At 34.4% G+C, this 19878-nt stretch overlaps 1 protein-coding gene across 1 annotated transcript in view; it reads left to right on the plus strand.

Moving 5' to 3' along the window:
• Positions 1 to 19878, plus strand: part of LRP1B (low density lipoprotein receptor-related protein 1B) — a 1756854-nt gene that overhangs the window by 1508112 nt on the left and 228864 nt on the right. The window contains exons 58-59 of the mRNA XM_014548045.1: positions 7713 to 7835; positions 9373 to 9554. Of these exons, the coding sequence (XP_014403531.1) occupies positions 7713 to 7835; positions 9373 to 9554 (305 nt within the window). The remainder of the gene's footprint in view (positions 1 to 7712; positions 7836 to 9372; positions 9555 to 19878) is intronic.

The following is a 19878-nucleotide window of genomic DNA, read 5'->3' on the forward strand; positions in this document are numbered from 1 at the left end:
CTGTTGTGCTACAAAGATCTCATTGCTCCAAACTGGATAATAATGGCATGCATATGTGAAAGCACTGTCTAGAATAAGTTGCCAAAAATAAGGATATTTCTTGTTCTTATAGTATATTTATGCCAGCATTAGGCATAGGCAAAAAAGCCATTCATATGGTAATTTTTCAGCAACACAAAAACATTTACTTAGAATTATTTTTTCCCACCTAACATATGGATTTCTTCATTACTATTGTTAGAGTTTCACTCATTTTGCTTAATGATTTAGTCTTATTTTAAGTGTAATCTCTCAGTAGCAACTGTAATATTGACTCTTCATGACATAGTTGGATTTTCCACCTTTCCTCTAAGTCACAGATTGAAAAAAAAATTATCTTGAAAATCCAGATGTCTAGCTACCCATTAAAAATAGTAAAGAAAAAAAGACGGTGTACCCTTACTAGGCTCACATACCTGAATGGTCTCCATCCAGCCTGTTCAGTAGCTGCCACTTTGACATACAGCCCATGCTTTCTAAATCCATGGAGTACTCAAACTGACCATGTGCTTGCCACAGTACCAGTATTCCTGCCTCATTCACAGGTGTCTGTGAGGTTTAGACTCTTTCTCTTGAGTTTGGAAAAGCCACCAACATCCATCAGATCACACTGTCCCTCTCCCTAATTCTGATCCCTAAGGAGATTGAATAAAATATAAAATAATTTTCATGTTTTTTAAAAAGCTAAATAGAAAGCTACTTAAAATATATGAGTCAGACAATTATCTCTTTTTTAAAAAATATGTTTGCATTGATTTATTTTATTTTATCTATAGATAGATAGATATAGATATATAGATATATTTATTTATTTTAGAGAGAGAGAGAAATTCACACACCCCAACCTGGGTGTGTGCCCTGACTGGGATAGAACTAGCGACCTCTCGAAGCACGGGATGATGCTCAACCAACTGAGCCACACCAGCCAGGGCCAGACAACTATCTCTTTAATGAATATTCCTAGAAAAAAGTTCAAGTAGATAGAACTCTTAAAATGGAAAGGTTTTTGCTGGCCAAATGATGTTCTATATTATTTAACTTTTTTTTTAATGTGTTTTTCCTCAACTAATATTCATTTGAACAACATAAAGTGTTCTCTTTAACATGAGAATTAAAGATTTAAAGATGTTAAAAATAATATCTAAATGTATACCATGCATTTGCAACACACTTTCATGTACCTAAATTCATCCTTACAATAAGAACCCTTGTAGGTAGGCAGGGCAGATACTAACGGGGTGAAAAGTCAGGCAAGTTGGCTTATGTCACACTGTAATCTCAGCAGAAGACAGATGGGAATGAGAAAAAAGCTATAATGGGAGGAACTGGAATTAGGAGAAATGGCACTGGTATAGGGCAACCTCCTTGAGGGAAAGCCATGGTTCTGTGTAGACTAATTTTAAGCTTATAGCAAAGGTACAGAATATTGAAAATTATCTTTCTCTAGGAGTAAATCTCTATGTCCTCCCTTTACCTTCCAAGTCAAGTGTGCCAGTCATTAATTCCTTGTATGATCTCTGGAAAAGGGATATGTTTCTTTTCTTTATACTATATCGTTTATTGTTTTTATGGTGTGTGTGTTTGTGGGGCGGGGGGGTTCTTTTTTGCCTTTAAAGAGTTAATTTATTTATTTTTAAATTAAATTTATTGGTTAGTAATGTATATAGTTTTCAAGTGTGCAATTATATGATGCATCAGCTGTATACTGCATTGTGTGTTCACCACCAAAAGTCAATTCCCCTTCCATCACCATATATACTTAGTGGCCAGATTATTATGACCACCTGACATCTGTAGGCAAATTAGCTGTAATTTCGTGCTGAAGTTGCTAGAGGGCCAGACCATTATAAACGTCTGAATAGCACAACATACCTAAGTATTGTTGCTGATCAAGTTCATCCTGTCATGTTGATGGCATATCCCAATGGAGATGGCTTCTTCCAACAAGACAATGCGCCATGCCACGGTGCTCGTATTGTGCAGGAGTGGTTTCAAGAACATGAGGGAGACTTTACCTTGCTTAGGTGGCCCCCACAATCACCAGATCTCAATCCAATTGAGCATTTGTGGGACGAAGTTAAAAGAGCCATCAGGCAGCTGGTTCCACAACCATCAAATCTCACAGAACTGGACAGTGCTATTCATCAGGCATGGTGTCAGATTCCTCGCATCACCTTTCAACATCTCATGGAGTCAATGCCAAGAAGAATCGCCGCAGTATTGAAGGCAAAAGGTGGCCCAATGAAGTACTGATGGGGTGGTCAGAATAATCTGGCCGGTCATTATAATCTGGCCATTCAGTGTATTTGATCCCCTTTACCCTTTACTCCTCCTCCACCCACTTCCCTCTCATAACACCATGCTGTTATCTGTATCTATGAGTTTTTGTTTGTTTTTCTTGTTTGTTCATTTGTTACTTTCCGTTTTATATACACACTAGAGGCCCAGTGCATGAAATTAGTACATGGGGGTGGGGGGTCCCTCAGCCCAGCCTGTACCCTCTCCTATCTGGGACCGCTGGCTCCTAATCACTAGCCTGCCTACCAGCTTGATCGCTACTTGACCACTCCCCTACCGGCCTCATGGCCCCCAATTGCCCTCCCCTGCTGGCCCGATCACCCCTAACCACCTCTGCCTCGGCCCCCATCACCTTGGCTTTGTCCAGAAGGAAGTGGGTTGTCTGGAAGATGTCTGGCCTCCCAGTCTAATTAGCATATTACCCTTTTATTAGTATAGATATGAATGAAATCATGTTTTTATTTTTTTACTTTTTCTGTCTGATTTATTTCATTTAGCATGATATTCTTAAAATCCATCCATGTAGTCACATGTGTATGTGTTGTTGTTGTTTTTTTAGCATGTCTTTGTTTTAGACTGTGCTATTTTAGAAAGTCCTCTTATTAGGATACTCTATTTATAAGCTCAGCTGAACCACAAATTTAACTAATATAGCAAGCTCAATGAAAGACCCATAACAATTTCAATGGTGCTCCTTGCTTCATTTTCCAACCCTGTGGCTCAGGATATTTCTATTGATATCTCTTTTGTTGTTTTTTATAGCTAGTATGTTATCAGAGGTTGCTCTTAATGGAGCAAAATTACTTTTGCTATGCATGATTTAAGTCTATTTCATATAACCAAACCACTTTAATGCACTTTCAGATAGCAGTTTTTTTGTGTGTTTTTTTCCTGGTGGCATAATTTTAAACTATTGCCAATCACTAGTACCTAAGTGGAGATGAATTTCATATAGCTTTCTTTTCTTTTAAAATATATTTTTATTGATTTTAGAGAGGAAGGGAAAGGGAGAGAGAGATGGAAACATCAATGGTGACCAAAAGTCGTTGATCTGCTGCCTCCTGCATGACACTTACTGGGGATTGAGCCCGTAACAGGGGCATGTGCCCTGACTAGGAACCGAACCATGACCTCCTGGTTCATAAGTCAATGTTCAACCACTGAGCCATGCCAGTTGGGCTCAGGTAGTTTACTTATGAAAATGAAAAGGGAGTGAGGACAATGAGGAAGTTCATGAGGACTCTAAACACCTGTGCTTTTGGAAAGCATTTGTTAATGGTGACCATTGAACAAGGAAATAGAGACCCCCAAACTAAAGGTAAGTCTTACTTCTAGTTTTGACAGCCATCAGTTTGAATACATCATTTCTGTTAGGGATGATGTTTTCACCATAACTTTGTCATAGCATTGTAGAAATACTCAAGAAGTTCTAGGCAGTAGAAAACCATTTTTCCATCTCAGAGTTTGTCTACATATACAGACTTGGGAAGAAAACAAAAGTAATTATCTCTCCATATTTAACTCAGTAAAAATAAATGAAAGACACCATCTTTGCTTTAATTATTTGGGAATGTTTTGTGTAGGTGATTAGGGAAAATGATTTACCCTAACATCTTGAATTTTATACACTGTTATCAGTAACAATATCAAGAAATGTTGTAGTATTGTCTACATATACAGACTTGGGAAGAAAACAAAAGTAATTATCTCTCCATATTTAACTCAGTAAAAATAAATGAAAGACACCATCTTTGCTTTAATTATTTGGGAATGTTTTGTGTAGGTGATTAGGGAAAATGATTTACCCTAACATCTTGAATTTTATACACTGTTATCAGTAACAATATCAAGAAATGTTGTAACATAAAATTATAACAACTGGTAAAAAAAATTTTCAGCCTATGTAGTCTAAAACATAGTTATAGCTAAGCCAGCTATAACTTATATTCATACACTACATTTAGAAAATCTACTTTAATAACATGGATTAAAGAAATGAAAATTAATCAAGTAGCTTTTTGATATGTTATCCAATTCAATTTTAACAGTGCCTTTTATTCCAGTAAAATTGAATAGAGAAACAAAACATAATTTCTTAAATTAATCATCTTGAACCAAAGGATATAAGTATTTAGCTACAGAAATGAAAGAAGCAAATAGAATTTTGGTGAAACCAATTTTCAGCTCCAAAGCCACTGGGATTACTCTGATTTTTAGACATTATTTTGACCATACCTTACATATGATTCTACAAAGAGATCATTGCACTGTTTCTGTGTGGATGACTTGTAAAGCAGTAGAACAATGACAAGTTTGGCTAGATATATATGTCAGAATTAGGAGCTTCAATTTCTTTGTGTTTACAGCTTTAATTTATCATAGCGGGTTTGCTAAATTTGGAATTTGATATTTATTATATAAATTGATTATTGTAAAGAAAGGAGAATGATTTTGCATGAATGGGGATAGTGGGTAAATTTTTGCTAAAGTTAGAGACAAGTTTCAACCTTTTTTTTTTTTTTTTATAAAGCTGTAATTTATCCATTGCTATTTGAATTGCAAGCCTATCATGGAACCTTAACACATTTACCTTATTTATCTGGTGAAAAAATCATTTGAACGTAAGAAATATTGTAGACTACTATTGTTATGATTATCTTTTTGTTTGTTAACCCTCACCTGAGGATATTTTTTCCCATTGACTTTTAGAGAGAGTGGGAGGAAGGAGGAGGAGGAGGAGGAGGAGGAGGGAGAGGGAGGGAGAGATAGAGAGAGAGAAATCGGTGTGAGAGAGACACATTGATTGGTTACCTCCTGCATCCACCCCAACCAGGGCCTGTGATGAAACCTGCAACCCAGGTACATGCCCTTGACCAGGAATTGAACCTGTGACCCTCAATCTGAGTGTTGACACTCTATCCACTGAGCGACAACAGTGAGAACTGTAATGAATATTTTAAATCCTCTACAGAACTTGGAATATATTCAATGTATACTTTAGAACACTCATTGATTCTGCAGAGGCAATGTTCTCGATGTGTACACTTAAGTACATTTAGTTAAGAAGTCCAGTTTTTAGCTTATGAATACATTTTTTGGTGAATGTTTTGAATCTGTGACTAGAATATTATTTTAGTTTTTCTTTTAGCACTTATAGTCATTACTTTGATTAGTAACGTCAGTAAGAAGTACACTTGCATATACTTATCTGGGCATAGTGAGGCATTTACACTGAGTCATGTTTACTTCCTTGTGTCTCTTGTTTATGAGCAATGCATGCAATTCTGTGGGGTTAGGCTATTTCCGTTTACCTTTATAATCTGGAGCTGAAGAAAAAGATTTTGCTCATGTTAAGCCAAATAAAAGCATCTGATTTGAACTTATGATCTTAACACCGTCACTACTAGAATACAGCCCCGCTGAGAGAAGAAAAAAAATCAGTATTTGCCAAAACCTTCTCTAAATTGCTTCTATACACGGGCTATCCTTAGTCTTGGAAATGGTCTGAGAGAACTAAAATCTGAACAGTAATAATTTAGCCTTTGCCTGTTTCTCAAAAAGCATATAAATCTAATACAGTGTCATTCTTATTATCAAATTGCAAATTTTGAGAATACATAATGAAACAATTCACATGTGGTAAATACCATCCTTCCTTCTCCAAACCAAACCAAGGCAAACAAAAGGACTTATCTTCCTGAAAATCTAATCCTTAACTATAAAACTAAACCTACTAATAAATGATTCTTAAAATAATTTAATACTTAACTACAACTTTAGGGTAAATCTATACTAATAAAAGCCTAGGTGGCCCTCATGCGACGCCCTCATGTCATCACAAGATAGCCGCCCCCACATCATCACAAGATGGCCACCACAAGATGGCCAGCAGGGGAGGACAGTTGCAGGTGATCAAGCCGACAGGTTAGGGCAGTTGTGGGCAATCAGGCCAGCAGGGGAGGGCAGTTGGGGGTGATCAGGCTGGCAGGGGAGGGCAGTTGGGGGCAATTAGGCTGGCAGAGGAGCAGTTAGGCGTCAATCAGGCCGGTAGGGGAGCATTTAGGGGGCAATCAGGCAGGCAAGCAGGCAGGTGGTTGGGAGCCAGCAGTCCCAGATTGTGAGATGGATGTCCGACTGCCGGTTTAGGCCCGGGATCGGGCCTAAACCGGCAGTCAGACATCCCCCAAAGTTTGACATTCCCCGAGGGGTCCCAGAATGGAGAGGATGCAGGCTGGGCTGAGGAACACCACCCCCCTGCATGAATTTCATGCACCGGGCCTCTAGTATTGATATAAGCAACTTACATCAGCTATAAAGGTATAGTAAAGATCTCTCAGGGCTTTGCCAAGTGTCTGCTGTATTGAATTATTTTTTTGATCCATAAGGATTTATATATTAATAAACTATTCAAGCATTAAAATGAGTTAGCACTATTGAAATTCTGACCTAAGTTTTATTGGTCCACTGAGGTAGTAAATCTATAAGCCCTAACAATAGACCAGAATTAAATGAATCCCTAAACAGTCATTTGAACAATCTAACATCTCAGAAGACTCCCAGATGCTGGTGCACAATCCTCCACAAAATCAGTCAAACAGCAGAACTACTAAACCAACGATCTGAGACATCTCAAACCCATCGGCTGAATTCCTATCTAGTTTTGTTCCCTGCTAAAAACTGCATAACCATGAGTCTGAAATGAGGCTTTTCCTCACCACCTGGGACAAAAAGATATTGACTCTCCTCTTCCTCTTTGGTCAAATACTCTCCTAAGGTTATAACTTTAAATTCTATCATGGAACTGTGTTGCCTAAGGGACCACTGGAAGCAAAAAAGGGGGGAGGGGGGAAAAGTGTATTTATCCAGTTGAGACAAAAGCTTTTGTAAATAATAAAATTTCCAAATTGTCTTTTCTGACTTTAATCAGATGTCTATCCAGGGATCATCATAAAACATCAGTGATCTTTAGTTTTTCCCATTTAAATGTGTGCTCTTTTCTAGTTACTCTGTAGAACAGATGATAATAATGACATCAAATGTATATTTAATATTAACCTACAGTGAGAGTCTTTCACTTTATCTCTCCAAAAGCAAGTTGTTGTCCACACCTCCTTTACTGGCTATTTGATTACACCATTATCCATAAAAATGCTGAAATTGTTGTGGCCTGCTTGTAAAACATTTTCAAATAACTTATGCAACATCTTAAGTTTATAATGCAGGGAAAATCTAAACATATGATGCTTTTAAAAAGATTTGATCACAAATGCCACTATTGTAATAGCTATAAGTATTTAAAAGGAGATAGAGACTCTTACAAACTCCCAAAACATTTTAAAATAATTTCTACTTAACTATTCCTTTTTATTTTTTAGGGATTAAACAATGTTATTGCTGTAGACTTTGATTACAGAGAAGAATTCATCTACTGGATTGATTCCAGCCGACCCAATGGCAGCCGCATAAATAGAATGTGTTTAAATGGAAGTGATATTAAGGTACCTAAATATTACAGCAATGGAATTGTTGGATATTTTATTAGCGTGGTTGAATTAAATAGAAAATGTTATTTGATGGTAATGGTACAACTCATAGAATATATTAGATTGGTTTGCATTTCACATTTTATAATGTAAATTAATACATAGTTTAAATGTGAAAAAATGACCCTTTTATTCTTATATTTCATTATAATGCTATTACATGAAATAAGGTAAAAATCAAATTGAATAAATAAAATTTGGATCCTTATTCACAACCCTAGAAAATGTGATGGATGGTTCTAGCTTGAATGCTTAGTGCCTTAGATTCAATTGTGTTAGTTTATATAAAAGAGAAAGTTGAGACAGAGTATTTGTAATTGAAAAATATTAATAATTAAATTATAGATTAAAATTATAGCACTATTAAAATTAACCTACTATAGATGGGAATAATTGAATGCATTTGTATAAAATCATGAATGTTCTGATTAGTCAGCATCATAATTAAATACCTGTCACCTTCTAGATATGAGCTATTTGGTACCATTTCTGTGTTATCTCAGGTTTTAAAATAAGATTATTTAAATACTTTAAATTATGTTATAACATTGGGTTACAAAATGCATCTTTCTTCCTTTGGGATTAATAATTCACTGATTTTTATTAAAATGGTCATACATGACAATTTTCCGATTTAGAATTTTGGAGAAAGAAAGAAAAGATATTGTACAACTCAGTATTATAGGTTGATATTATTAAATGCTGAAAATGTTCATGTTGTCACTTTATATCTTTACTATTTATGGTTATTGGGAAAGGATAACTATAAAAATTCAATGTTTTTTTTTGTCTCTATATTACTATAACAGCCCCATGCTTCAATTGCTTCTTTCATTCAGTCCTCAAAGCACGAAAAACTCAGAAACAGTGCTCATATATTTTAAGAATTTTGGATTATTTTATATGTGTCATATTTGTATATGAAAAGCCAATATTCTTATTATATTTGATATTGAGATAGGTTATAATTAAGCACAATAGTTGTATGAGAATAATATCCCTTTGGTTATGTTGGGTTCTCCCTTGTATTTTTTTCCCATTCCTATAGTAGAGCATTTATATAGGGCAACAGCAGTTGGGGGAATGGTAATTGCTATTGATATCTCCCCTACAGTCTGTTAAAAATAAATTTCAATAATTTTTGTGTGTGTATGTCTTTGTGACAGAATTTTGCTCCAAATTTTAAGAGTATAAATAAATGAAAATGAAAATGTGATTAATAATTATGCAGCTGTCCAACAGCTGTTTTTAAATTTGAGCATTTCTGTCTTAAAACCGCATGTAATTTCCGGGGGCCTGATTACATATTAGGTAATTTCTCACAAATGAGCAAGTCATTTTATTAGGGTAAATTGTTCTGTTTTATGCCTATGTAAATTTTATTTCTAATGTTTAAATAGAATTCTATTATCTCTGTAAAAACCAAGAAGCAGTGCTCAGTTCTTATTCTAGGCATTTACACTGTTAACTGTTTGAATTCTTATTTTGTTAGGTAGTGCATAACACAGCTGTCCCCAATGCACTTGCTGTTGATTGGATTGGAAAAAACCTCTATTGGTCCGACACAGAGAAAAGGATCATTGAAGTATCCAAAGTCAATGGCTTATACCCTACTATACTCGTTAGCAAAAAGCTGAAGTTTCCCAGGGACCTGTCTTTAGATCCACGAGCTGGGTTTGTAACAAACATTGAAAATCTTAAATTAAGAATTAAGACTGTGGGTTACATTTAACGTGACAAATCCTGTGTGTTTTAACATGGAAACCAATGTAAAGTGTGAATGTGTAGAAATCTTTACTGAGGAACCAAAAATAGAAATATGAATATCGTAGTGAAATAAAAAAATTAAAGTTATGGTATTTTACAGCAAGTATATTTTAAAGTTCTAAACAAAATTCTTTCTAACTAATAAATGTATTGTGGAAATGTAGAAAACTTACAGATTTATTTGATTTTAATGTCTTTAAGTCTTGGAGGAAAGGCAAATGAAGAGCAAATTCTTGGATCACATTTTGTGTCTATGTGGTAGTCACAAATGTGGCTGATAACATTGCTGTATCATTTTAGAGCAGGAGACATAAGTAGTATCCATGGATAATAAACAACAAGGTGCATTTTACATACATTCAAAAGAAATAGCACAGTGAGAATATCAGGAAAGATTCATATTGGAGCTGTGTTTCATTTGCATGTCATTGTGAGAATGGAGAAGAGGTCATCAAAATGGTCAAGGACAGTAGGCTGGAGATTTCAGATGAGAGATGAATACACATTAAGGTGTCAAAGCTGTCTGGTGCATGTTTGCTAAAGTTCCATAGATTATGACTGTTTACTTTCAATTATGTTGTTTTGGTAAGTAGAGAAGGCATATATTTCCATTGTTCTTTGCACTGTAATTTAGAGAGATTACATACTCCAGAATGATCTCTGTAGAAGTTCAACCTACTCATCACACTTTATAAAATAAGAATTTTAAAGAATTTGTTGTTTTAAAATAGTACACTATAGTGCTGTTAATTTTCTGCTACATAAATTAATTTCAAATATGTTTCACCAAATCATTGCTTTTATCATATCATATGCAACAATTCAATTTTGCTTTTTGCTAATATATTGACTCTGTGTTTTGGTGCTTTATATTTGCAATTGGCAGAGTATTCATGTGATAGTATATTTTACAGCTTAATTTTAAACATTATTTTGGGTAAGAATAGTACCTAATAGAGAGCCCTTCTACTATAAATATTGTTCTATTTCCAAAGTAATGTGCAAGTGTTAACTTTTCACTATATAATTATGTAACCATTTTGTTACCTTTTAAAATATTTTCTTTACCATGGCAACATAAATTTCAAGAGTATAAATTCTATTTTAACTGAGAGTCATGAGAGACTGTATCCACACGAGTTTCAATATATTACGTCTAGATGTACTAATTTTGGTTACCATCATCATTCATTCATAAGAATGTAAATAATTTAATTTTTTTTTATTTTCTGAGAAGGTATTTATTTTACTGTGTCCAAACTATTGTCCCTTTCTTTAAAGTTAATATGGCTGGCTTAGCTTCTCATTTTATACCATTCAAGATGCTTCATTTTCTAAATGAAAAAAAAAAAAAAACATAACCTGTGGGTAACAATAGTCTTGTGGAATTTCCTACTTATAAATCAAAAACTGCATCCTAACCTGAATTCAGTTTTGTTTTATTTTGTCCAGATCCAAGTTATTACCTCATAAACTGAAAACAGTCATAAGTTATCATCAACATAAACCCAACCATCAAAAGTGTCCATTTAAAAAGGGACATATTAAGTTATTGTAGAGATTATGAGAGACTCCCTTGATTTCCTTTTTTGATAATATTTGGTTTCTGATATGGATGTGCCATATTATAACCAAAGAAACAGACAAAAATTTGAAGTTTTTATGAAACAGTGAAAGCCGCCTATTCTAACAGATAAAATTTAATGACCCCGTTTTGTTCATGCTGTTTTTCTAGCTCCCCTGAGGGAGACAGTAGGGCAACCTGGATTTTCACTTTTATGAGGTGCGCTTCAGGGTGAAAATGCCATAAATGCCTCCAATATTGTGCAATCCTGCTTCAAAAATGGCAGCTGAAATGCTAAGATTATATCATAAAAAGTGCAATTGAATCTTTCTACATCGGATTTACCATTGTTATTTGCATACGTTTTGAAGATGCCAACAGTACTGATCTCTGTTTCCCTGAGAAGTGAGATTTCTGTCCTGATATTCAGTGAGGGATTGGGCAAGGCTTTGTTTAAGGGAGGATCAAGATTATGGCACTAGTCTAATGAAGCATTAAACATATAGGAAGCAGTTTGTAGTCATTTTTACCTTTTAATAACAGCATGCCAATTATCACAAATCAATTTGGATATGGTAATGACTAAGAGTAGAAAAGAGCTACAAGTAGAGACCATCTTCTTGGTTGTTATATTTAAATTCAACTAAAATTCAATTATTCTAATAATTTTGTTATCTGGTTTACGTTGTGAATCAATGTTCGAAATTATCATAAATTTGGGGTAATAAAAATTATTTACATTCAATATTTATAAAAGTCATTAGTGCAATATTTATATTTTGCACTAATTTATATTTTTTAAATATTTATATTTTTAAAGTAGAATAGAAAACATAATGTTAAAACTTTGCTGAGCATAATTTTATCTTTTTGGGTGATTAAGATGTCAATTCATGTTATAATGACAAAAGATCCTCATGATAGACATTAAAATGAATATGTGATAGTCCTAGTTTGCAGAAAATAAATTTTCTACTCATTCTTTTTTTCAACACTTATTTCTTTAGCATTTAGTGTACATATAGCACTGTAGTAGGAGCATAAAGATAAAAGGCACCTATCTTCAATTATTTTACTGTGCAGTGGGTAGGCAGATGAGTAAGTAATTAGAATACAATCTAATAATTATAAGATAGAGAAAACAGAACATGTTATTAGCTCAACTGAGATCAGAGAAAGCTTCATAGACAAAACGAGTAGAGTAAGAATTAGGTAATGAGATGCACTCCAGAGCAGGAGGCATTTCAAGCAAAAAAGAATAAGCTCTCTGGGAAAGCAAAGACACACACAAGACTATGGCACAGTGGGAAGAACTCATATGCTTGGAATGAAATAATTATAAGTAATTGTGGAACTTTTATACCAGTTCACTTTACAGAGTAAGGAAGAGCTATAAAGGATCAAAATAACAATAACAAAACAAACAAACAAAATAAGCAAGCCTTTCTGGCTTGGACAAACAGGTAATTAGAAAAATAATTTCTCCAGATTGGTTTGTAGACCTATTGAGATTGGGAGTTCTGATACTATAATAATGAGGATGAAGATTACTACCACTTCTATAGCATTTTATGAATTAGAAAGTTATCCCTCCATTTGATATTTTGTGTGCTTGTACTATTTACTCAGAGTCTCTCAGAAAGAGGATAATTTCTACTATTATACTTAGAGTACAGTTAGAACATTCAACCTCAAAATGCATAAGTGACTTTCTCAGGATTATTTAGGTAGTGAGATATTCAAGTGGGGATTTAACCTGTTTTCAAGCTTTGCTTATATATTTTCTCTATTATATGACACTAGAGTTTCCAGGAACAAAATAATCTTGGGTCATGAGCATGATTTTTGAAGAGCCATCCAAACAAGAGATAAAAAAAAAAGAAAACATACTTTTTTTCCTTTTTCCATTTTAACAATTAGCCTTTTTAAAAAACTTTAAATATAGATAATAAGAGTTTTTTGGAAATAAAGAAAACTGCCTAAATCATTATAATCATGCTTTATTTTTAAAGTATCTTACCTATTTATTTTTCTTTCCAAATATTCTTTCTTTCTAGAATGCCCTTCTTTTTCTCCAGTTGAAATAACTTTCCATTTTTCCAGCAAGAGCAGACAATATCACTACTTCTGTGAAACATCCCCCAACTGTGCTTAAGTAGACACCATATATTGAACACATTACATTATACAACTGTTTTATTTTTTTCACTACTTATTTATTTTTATTGCAGGATAATTGGCATATGCCATATTAGTTTCAGGTGTACATATGACTATTATTGGTGTATATGTTTAGAGGAAGTGTGTAAACAAGAGCCTGGGAGGCTGTGGGAACTCGCAGGGTTCCACCTTCCAGAACCTGTTTTATTTTTTTCACTACTTATTTATTTTTATTGCAGGATAATTGGCATATGCCATATTAGTTTCAGGTGTACATATGACTATTATTGGTGTATATGTTTATGTATGTAGAAAGATTTCCATTAGCATAACGGCCATGGTTTAATTTTAGTTTGCAGCTAACACAGGGGTTGCTAAATTCATTGTTGGAGGAAATAATAAATAGGCAACTGGACATACATAGCACATATGGTTATAGATACCTTGTATGTACAAACCAATATATTGGTATATAAATAACTTGCATGTTTCAAAGAAAAGTGTCATAAGAAAATTTTTGTTGTGAGGAAATGAAAAACATACCAGGAATGAAAATTGTTTCAGATTTCTATAGGGAACACAGAAATATTTTATGAAATTAAACAGTCACATAAAAATTATCCTCATTTTTTCCCACCAGTTTTTAAACCTCTATTTTCATATTTAGGCAAAAACAAAAAGGAATGAGTATAAAGCCTTAATTTTATAATTCAAAATGAGAAAAAAATGTAGCTGGAAGAAACGACTCTGAATTTATTTCCCAAATCAGATAAAAAAGTAAACATTGAGAGAATATTTCTAATTTATTTTAAAGAAATCTAAAGTATTACATTAAACTATAAAAAGACATCCTCAGGAATCACAGAAACCTGTTGTTATAGTTACAAGTAGATGTTCTTTTGTATATTTACACTTGGTAATAACTTACAGAATAGATATTATTTGAGGATCATATTTTTCAGATGTAATCTTAGGTAAATATTGCACAATATTTGGTTGAAATTTAGAACTCTCTTTTTGATATTTTCACTGAAGTTTTAATTTTCAGCTTTAATTATTTACAACAAATATTGTACGTAGGTAATTTTTAAGAGGTTGCATTTCAGATGTTAAAATTACCAGTATGTCTGGTGCTGAGAAACTTGAAACAAACATATATTAACGATGGGTTAACTATAGAAAAGAAAATGAAATTTAGCTATCAGAAATTAGCTACCCATAAGGAGATAGACACAAAAAATCCTATGTCTATGAAGGCTCATTCATACCTGAGTATAGTTAAACTAATACTTTTTTTGAGTGGATGGGAATGTTTTCATAATAGTCTTTTGGTTGATGAGTATGTAAGTAGACTACTAATATAATAACACACATAAAATTCAGACAAATCATGTAATAACATACATACTATCCAGATCTAGCAAGTAACCATCCTATCTAATAAAAGAGTAATATGAAAATTAACCATCACTGTGCGACAAAGATGGTGGCCAGGGCAGGACGCTGGCGTCATTGTAGGCCGGCTGAGGGACACCCCACCCCCCCACCCCGTGCACAAATTTTGTGCCCCGGGCCTCTAGTCTATATATATAAAAGGCTAAGTGATCGGCCGACCAGCTGACCAGCCAATAGATATGATGTGTACTGACCACCAGGGGGCAGACACTCAACACAGGAGCTGCCCAGCGACAGCAACTTTGCAGAGTGCCCTCTCACACTCTGGGACTCCTTGGGGGATGTTGGACTGCCAGTTTCGGCCCAATCCTCCCAGGCCAGACTGAGGACCACACCTGCTGGAGGGACCCTGTTCACTCTGCAGACACCCTTCAAGCCCCAGCACCAGCCCAGGTGTGGCTGGCCGGGGAGGGACCACAGGAGGTTGGCTCCAAGGCGTATCCGACCCGTCTCTCCCAGTCCCACTCTGCCAGCCACCTTCTAATTAATTTCCTTTTAATGTGCAGGGATCCATGCACCAGACCTCTAGTTATGTGTATATTGTTAAACCAAAAAATGCATTACTGCATATGGTGCATATCTAATGCAGATAAAATAATGATAGCTAATATTTGCTGAACACTTAGTCCATGCTTACCAGTATTCTGAGTCTGGTCCTTATATTCTCTCATTTAATCCATGCAGTGTACTGTGAGGAGAAACAGTTATTATCATTTTTAAACATATGAGTAAGTCCATGCTAAGGGAGGCTAATTAAAGTGTCCAGGTTCACATAACTAGTAATGGGTAAATCTGGAATTGCAACCCAAGTAATTTGTTTCTAAAGCTTATTTGCTTAAGACTCTAATTAGTGCTCTCAGGAAAGAAAGAGAAAAGCTAGTCTATAAATCTAGCAACCTGAGTTCTGTTCCAACTGTATCACTATAATAGTTGACTAGGACAAAACAAATATTCTTTTACGGTCTCAATTTAGTGGTAGCATGAAGGCTTTAAGCTAGGTGATATTCAAGACCTGTTGCAGCATTATAATCTTTAATTAAGTTATACTTTGTTCCAAAATATGAAAGATATAAATGTCATTGTTATTAAAGAATTCATAAGGTAGTTGTGAAGATAAAATATGTTAAAAAAACTATTAGTGAGCACAGATTTCTTTTGTGCCTTTTCTAGCTAAACTATCATCGCCTTTTTTGTGCCTTCATAGTAAAAGAGTTTTATCATAATATGCTGTAATTTTTTCATTTGTATTACCTCCACTTCTATTGTATTCACGGAGAGATATTTGAGGCAAAAATGATATCTGTTTACCTCTGTTTTCTCAGTACTAAGCAATATCTGGTATTTAATATAGCCCCAATGAATTATTGTTTCAAATCATGGTTCTCAATCTACTTAAGAATGGCTTTAGGGCTTATCAAAGATGTTCCACCAAATGACTTATTGACTTAGGTTTTTTGATTATGAGGCCTGAGAACCTATATCAGTACTGTTTTGTGGGTTCTTATGTGCCTGATACATGTGTTTTTCAATTACACACATGACAATGAAATTTCTTAGACCAAAAAGGGCTACAGCACAGGTTCTGGAAGTGTGATTTCTGTAAAGTGCTCTAAAAAAATAAATGCTGTCACCCCAAACTATGTGATTAAAAAAAGGGATATCGCAATTGCCTCTTAGAAAAATCACTGTTTTATAGCATATAAAAGGCTCTGAATATCCTACAATAAAAACAATAATGCTTACTTTGTTTAAGAAAGCATTTCTCAATTATATTTAATCTTGTAACTTGCCTTACACGATTCAGAAAAGAACTTGTGGAGAACAGGGGGGCAATATGGATTATGTCTGAATGAAAACATCTATATAATTGAATGGGCAAGAGCAAGGCAAATGATAAGATAAAAGCACATAAGTGTAAATGTGGAACTTGAATTAAATGCTCCAACTAGAGCTGATTTCACACGTTTTAATATTGGAGAGAAATTTGAAAAAGTATATTGTGCCAAATAATGGCGAGCTGGATGCCAAAGAGGGGATTTCAGGCTAAGAATGCTTAATGATCTTTCTGAGAGTGAAGTTTCCAGATGTTGGACTCCATGAAAACACTCTTCCTCCTCTTAAAACCATGATTCAAAATGAATATGGAACTTCCATTTGACCCAGTGATCCCCCTTCTAGCAATATATACTAAGAAAACCAAAAGGCCAATCAGAAAGAATGTGTGTACCCCTAAGATCATAGCAGCACAATTTACAATAGCCAAGATCTGGAAACAGCCCAAGTGCCCATCAATAGATGAGTGGATAAAAAAGTTGTGGTACATTTATACCATGGAATACTATGCAGTAGTAAAATAGAAGAATCTCTTACCCTTTGAGACAGCATGGATGGACGTGGAGAGTATCATGCTAAGTGATATAAGTCAGCCAGAGAAAGATAAATATCACATGATCTCACTCATATGTGGAATCTAAGTAACAAAATAAACTGATGAACAGAGTGGATCCAGAGACATGGAAGGATAGAACAGAGTATGGAATCTTGGAGGGAAGGAGGGGAAGTATGGGTGGGTGGGAAGTAATCAACCAAGAACTTTATATGCATATATGCATGACCCATAGCCACAGACAATGGGGCAGTGAGGGCCTGGGGCAGGGGGTGAGGTGGGCTGCAGGGAGTCAATGGGGGACAAAGGGGGAAATACATAATACTTTCAACAATAAAGAATTATTTTTAAAAAATGATAAGTAGGCAATTGAAAAATATCAGAATACAAATAAAAATTTAGAATTAATATTATATGGAGATCAAACAATTTGAAATTTATAGCTGACTTAATGACTTCAAAGCAATTATTATTCACATCCAAAAATTTGAATTTCTTTTGCTGATATATTTTAATGGAGAAAACTCCTTTTAACTTTTTTTAATTGCAAGTGCAGGCAAATGTAGAATAAACAACTAAATAGAAATATGAAGACTATCTCTAGTTAAAACAATTTGGATATGTTCATTTTAATGTATGTTCATTTTTAAATACTGCTTTTAAATTTTATTTGCTTATATTTAGTTCTTAAAAACATAAAATGACAATAAATTTGGTCATAGCTAATATGTGTTAGAGAAGCTGGCATAATCATACCACATTTATTAGGAAAACAAAATTGCTGTGTTAGTGTTTCCAAGATTGGAGGGTCAGAAAGGCAAGGTGGAATGTTCTAATTTATTTTAGTGAGTTAGATAATCTTTTGATTTCTATTTATTTTTTATTACTTTTTTTGTTTGTTTTATATATCCATCATCATCTCTAATATCGACAGCCAGGGATTTCTCCATAAATTTACTTGAAAAGAACAGATTGTGTGTTTTTCTTGATGTATTTCACTACATATGTTGGCTTTTCTAAATGAAGATATACTAAAAATAATTCAAGATAAAAAATAGAACTCATTAGTTTCTGAAGAGCTTCTCGTGTATTATTATTTGATAATTTGAAATTTTCAAAATATGTGCAAAGTAACATAGATCTACACAAACCTTAGGTAGGAATTCCAGCATTGCCCTTTGCAAGGTTGACAGGTATTTTCAGACTCAGGTCTGATTTCAACTTTTGGGTCTGAGAGCTCTTTTTAGATCTCTGCTCACACAATTCTACCTTTTGTTTAGTTTTTATCAAAAATATATTTTGCATTTTTAAAAAATATTTTATTGGTTTTTTTACAGAGAGGAAGGGAGAGGGATAGAGAGCTAGAAACATCAATGAGAGAGAAACATTGATCAGCTGCCTCCTGCACACACCACACTGGGGATGTGCCGGCAACCAAGGCACATGCCCTTGACCGGAATCGAACCTGGGACCCCTCAGTCCGCAGGCTGACGTTCTATCCACCGAGCCAAACTGGCCAGGGCTTTGCATTTTTGTCATGCTTAATTAGGATTCAATGAAATGTTGGCTAGCAAAGGAACAACATTTTTATTATCTTTATAATCCACTATCACCTGCTTTTATGCATATACTTCTGAAATAACTAATACAAAATACACATTTTTACAATGATTATTTATGTTATCCCTGTATTTGTTAAATGTTTTTTTTTTCTGAAAACCTTTATCTTTTTTCTAGTGTGTGGTTAAAATATCTGAGCACAATTATCAATGTCAGAATATATGAGAAATATTTTACGTTTAAGCTGCATATTCCAGTTTTAACCATAGATAGTAATTTCATACTGTGCCGCTCCAGCACGGCCAAAGGTGAACCTGAGGAGGCGCACTGAAGGATTGAAGAAAAGACAGATAAGAGAATACAGCTGGGGCTCAGTAGATCTCCTGTGCCTGGATGAGGACACAAAAGACCCAGCCTGCAAGCCGATGTGTTATTTTATAGTCTGATTAAAACAAGGATAGATTAACATGTATACACATGTTCTTGTTTTGGCAATACTTGCTGCACCTTCCACAGCCCATTAGCTATTTAGGAAGGAATTAGGGAGGGCTACAAAGTCAGGCTTAATTATGCTAGGAGAGCTCTGCCCTCCAGGCTGGGAGTTGTTTGTGTCCCTGCCACAGGTCAGACCGAGGCTTTACCCTAGAGCTGCTCCCTACATCATACCATATTATTTTAATTATGCAAAAAGAAAAGATGAGGTCTGGGAAAAATAATTCGGTTAATAGATTTTAATTTTAGAGTTGGAGGGTGAAAAGTCCATTAAAGATCCTATATCTAACTCCAATATTAAATAATAGAGATAAGGAAATATTCCAAAAGTGCTTTTTCTACTATGATAAAAATAAATGGTTTAATTAAATAGAAAGAAATTTCTAAGTAATCTCTGTACATCTTCACACACACATAATATAATACACTATTTGTATATTATGGGGTACAATATTTATGTTTAGCTCAATTAGCTTTAGTACCAATATTACTTTCTTAATTTTACTATTTATTGCCCACAGTATATATATTCTACACCAGAATTTCCAATAACATAATTTCAATCAGTGCTGCCTAAGAGAACTTTCTGTGATGATGTAAGTGCTCTAGATCTA

The sequence above is a fragment of the Myotis brandtii genome, unplaced genomic scaffold (genome assembly GCF_000412655.1).
Source record: "Myotis brandtii unplaced genomic scaffold, ASM41265v1 scaffold493, whole genome shotgun sequence".
NCBI lineage: Eukaryota > Metazoa > Chordata > Mammalia > Chiroptera > Vespertilionidae > Myotis > Myotis brandtii.